At 41.5% G+C, this 4,753-nt stretch overlaps 1 protein-coding gene across 1 annotated transcript; it reads left to right on the forward strand.

The window, feature by feature from the left end:
- Window positions 1-233: 233 nt before the first annotated feature.
- Window positions 234-4,662, forward strand: ahsg1 (alpha-2-HS-glycoprotein 1). The gene is made up of 6 exons (XM_050055936.1): window positions 234-466; window positions 1,197-1,307; window positions 1,474-1,558; window positions 2,808-2,977; window positions 3,278-3,394; window positions 4,420-4,662. The coding sequence occupies exons 1-6, from the start codon at window positions 266-268 to the stop codon at window positions 4,645-4,647; spliced, it is 912 nt and encodes a 303-aa protein (XP_049911893.1). The 5' UTR covers window positions 234-265; the 3' UTR covers window positions 4,648-4,662.
- Window positions 4,663-4,753: the final 91 nt, after the last annotated feature.

The raw sequence follows: 4,753 nt of genomic DNA on the forward strand, positions 1-4,753 counted from the left end.
AAAAGGCTGACAGTATAAAAACTGTGTTTCAAAGGATGTTTTGAAATCTGTTGCTCTGTTCTGGTTAAAGTCTCTGTTTGTTCTATATCGTGGGCAGCTCTGTTGGTCTGTCCTCACCCCACCTATGATGCATCGCATTTATTATCATTTTATTTATCTCTCCTCCTGTTTGACGGTCTCTCTCCCGCCCTCCCTCTCTAATCTGTTGTCCATGTCTATATAAAGTCCCTGGCTGCAGCTGTCTGCTGTATCTCTCCTCTGCACTATGGAGGGATTATCCATCCTGCTGCTGCTGCTGGCCTCAGCAGTGCAGCTCTACAGCGCTGCTCCAGCTTTGGAGGCAGTGACATGCAACGAGGATAGTGGTGCCGCAGCTGCACGTCTGGCAACGCATCACATCGACGAGCACCATGATCACGGCTACAAGTTCAGACTCCTTGAAATTTTAAGCAACAAAATGGAAAAGGTATGGGAACCGGAAGTGAGCAGTAACTGTGCACATTTCCTCTACTAATAAGTCCAACTTTGAGTATTTCCATGTTGGGAGACTTTAAACATTTTTTCAAACTACAGCTCATGGGAAAATATGTGTGTGAATTAAACGTAGAATATAAAATATAATATTATATATAAATATGTATATATTATATATATATACATATCATATAATATAAATATAATAAAGAATAGTATAAAATAATACATAGTATAATATATAATAAAATATATTATTGAAATATGTGATCAAATAAACAAAACAACTGTAAAAATAAATTTTTCAGTGATCTGTGATGAACAAAAATGACCTTAAACATATCTGTGACATTTTTGTACTGCAGTCTCTTATTGTAACCTTTTTTTCAGTTGCTATAATTCATCTGTAATAAGATAATATCTGCCTTATAATATTGGACAAGGCAATGTAAAAAGGGGACAATAGCCCTTTCCCCAGCCTTACACCTGTAAAGTTTCATAACTGCATCTTACATGGTTGCAAGTTGTGACGCGGTGGCGTTGACAACAGCTCTCCACTAGCTCTCCCCAGACAGACAGACAGACACATAAACACCTGCAAAAACAAACACACAGATGCCTGTTTTGCCAAAGCAAGATACTGTTGAGGGTGGCATAGGGAAATTAAAAATGTCTTAACACCGCAATAATTGAGATTTACACTCTTTCTCTGTTGTTCCCAGGTTGACGGAGGCTGTGACATTGAGCTGAATTTGAACCTTGGGGAGACGGTCTGCCACACTGTCAACCCCAAACACTTTGAGGACTGCGAGTACCGTGACCAGGCAGCCGGGGTAAATGCCGAACAAATGTTTGCCTAATCCAGTTCCTCTTCTTCAGCCCTGTGTTACATTTATCTACAGCCAGATGGTGGACTTAGTGGTTTTGATTTCACTCTCCTGTAATGGAGATGTGAGGTATTTACAGGAAAATGTCATCTCTGTCTCTGTTTCTCTGTAGGCGGTGGGGGCTCACTGTAACGTATCGATGACTGTAAGGAACAGTGACGCCAAAGTCACCAAGTATGCTTGCGACACGCATAGAGGTGGGCTTCTCTGTCATGTATCCAACCCTGTTTCCAAACAGAACATTGATACTGGACAGTTTGGCAAAAACCCAGGAAGGGAAGAGGGGGGATGACGCACAGTGGAGGGCTGCAAGCCGGAGTCAAACCCAGGCCGCTGCAGCAAGGACAGGGTCTTTGTACAAGTGCCTGCTCTAGCCACTCAGCCACCGACGCCCCCTTTTTAAAAAAAATTTAAAATTATTTTTTTGGTGAATGGCACCATTTTTAATTTAATGTGAGTTCTTCTTTGAACAAAGGAGAAGTTCCGAGGTGGCATTCTGAATCATTCACAAGGGCCCCAGTGCAACCACACTACCTGCACTGTCTATACGCCCCTGATTCACACCAAATCAGGTGTTAGCCAGCCACAGGGCTGTGCAGCGGTGGGAGCGTCACCTCAGTGGCCCATTAGTGAGGGAGTGGGGGGTGGAGACAAACTACAGAAAGCCAATCTCCCTATCAGGATATTACACACAATGTGTTAATACATACTTTGTTATGTCTTTTACTTGCTATTACCTTTAACACTAGACAATACTTGCTTACTACTTACATCAAGTGACGTTGATTTGGGTCTCTCCAAAAATGTATTCTTTCAACTTTTTGCTGCCAGCTGCTGCTTTTTCCCCAGCATTTTATCCTGCACCTCCCACCACTGCAGCCTAGATGCACTACCCACATTAAAATGAATGGAAGGACTGGTGTTTTTGTCGCAACGCATGATCCGGAGTGAGCGCACTTCACTTCTTCAAATTAAAAAGAGTCAAATATGTTGCTATTTTTAAGTTACATTACATAATTAGGGTAGGAATTTGGCATAAACAGTAGATGTGGTCTTCAATAGCAGAACATTTACTCAAATATATTGGATTTATTTGGGTGATAGCACAGATTCGTGTCTTTTGAGATCCCCTCCCTGGCGTGCCCCTGTCCAACAAAAAAGTTAAAGGCATACTTCAATTTTTTTGTTAGATGTTTAAACGTTTGCAACACATACCTTGTCATATCTGATCAAAGGAGTTTTAAAATGTCCTGGTATATGGTGAGTTGTGACTGTCTGCTGTATTGTTGTATTTGAGTAGAGTTTAAGTAATACCATGTTGATGAACGATTCTGAGTGGACAGAAAGCTTTAAAATGCTAAACTGTCTTGGTTTGGATTGTTATTTACTACACTGTGGAAACATCAAAAAGCAGGCGCTCGTAACAATAACTCTCTCTGTGTGTAGAATTAAGTGACCATGAGTTGATGATGAACTGCCCCGACTGTCCCAAGCTGATTGAACTTACCAGCCCTGAAGGTCTCATGTCTGTTAATCAAGCTGTGAAAAAATTCAACACAAACACCACCAACCAGCACGAATACATCCTGCAGGAAGTGGGACGGCTAAGAATTGGGGTACAGAGAATCTCTCTTTAACACACACACACACACACACACACACACACACACACACACACACACACACACACAGATGCATGCATGGCTCAGGCTTTACAATTTCTTCTTTTTTTATTTTATCACATACAGAGGGGTTGAATATTTAAGCAGCTAAAATATAACCAAATGAATGTTTGTGTTTGTATTGCTCAGTAATGTATGTGTCCATATATGAAGCTGTTTAAAATAACATCCTGCAGTAGAACATCTGTATGCCATCCTTTTATACCCTGCATCGTCTCTTTCCTCCCCTTTTAGTATGTCATGTCGGTGGGCACGTTCTTCTATTCTGAGTTTGTTGTGGTGGAGACTCATTGCCCAAGGGACTCCAGAATCCTTCAAGATGCGTGCAAACCCCTCTGCCCTGACAGAGCTGTAAGTACAACTCATACCAACTCGTTCTCATTCACAGGTCACGAAATACCAACGCTTTGTCACACCCCCTTGGTGTCTGATACTGACAAACAACGTACCCTGTAGCATCATAGCTGAAGCACATTGTAACATGGTTAATGTTGTGACCATGTAACGATCATGGTTAAGTTTGAACAACTACTCACTCGGTTCAGTGTCTCACTAGCGTTTCCTGTGTGAGTGTCTTCAACCGGTGAACCAAAACTTTAAAGGATAAATCTGGTGTTATTCCGTATTTTCCTTACTGTCAAAAAATCCCATTAAAAAATCCATAATTTTCAATACTTTCTGATGTCCCGACCCTGACTGTGGCAAACGCCCCTGATCTCATCGCCTCCTGCCTAAAACTGGCCCACATATGTATTATTGTATTTTGAAAAACCGCTCCACTCCAAAACAGCTGGTCACTTTACTTTTTAGCAAACAGACAGGAGGAAATAGTGCATTTGTTGGGGACTATTTTCAACAGTGGATTAATCCATATTTAGTGTGGCTAGTATTTGGGGCAGCAGGACGGTGTTTGTGAGAGTGAGTCAAAATAAACAACAGTGTGTGTGTTCATGGTAATGAAGGAACATGTCACCCGGTGCAACAGTGCGGCTCACTGACATGTTTGTAATGGAGCTTTGTGGCACAGAGGAAGAAGGTATCAGGCTTAGTTAGTATATTCACTGTGGATTTGGGTCTGGGTCATCTTTGATTTTACGTAGTTTATTGATGTTAATAAAATTCTAATACATAAAAAATTCGGGCAGCACAGTGGTGCAGTGGTTAGCATTGTCACCTCACAGCAAGAGAGTTCATCCTCCATCACATAGCTAGTTTTAAGGACTGCAGTCTGTACAGTAGAATGACCGCCCTGGATCAGAGCTGGGCAGTCTGTTGTGTTAAAGTTCGGTAACAATACGACTGCAACTGCAATGCTGAATTTTTCTGTCATATATTTTCCTACTTGATTTAATTGTCTCTCTTTTTTCCCTTTAAAGCATCATGCTCTCTGCCGTTCATCTTACTCAAGTAAAACATACGAGACCACATACGACTGTGATTTCTATCCCCCGAAGGTGAGTCCACCTTTTAAACATACACCATTCTTTACTCATAATTTGAAGGTGTGCAGTTACATGCAGATATACTATGACGCAGAGATGGGGACTCGAGTCATTGTGACTTGGACTCGAGTCGACTCGAGTCGCTGTTTTGATGACTTGTGACTTGACTTGACAAAAAATAAAAGACTTGAGACTTGACTTGGAAGTTAAAGACTCGGGACTTGACTTGAGACACGATGACTTGAATGACTTGAGTGTTATTCACATC

This window comes from Epinephelus moara, chromosome 10 (assembly GCF_006386435.1).
Source record: "Epinephelus moara isolate mb chromosome 10, YSFRI_EMoa_1.0, whole genome shotgun sequence".
Classification (NCBI taxonomy): domain Eukaryota; kingdom Metazoa; phylum Chordata; class Actinopteri; order Perciformes; family Serranidae; genus Epinephelus; species Epinephelus moara.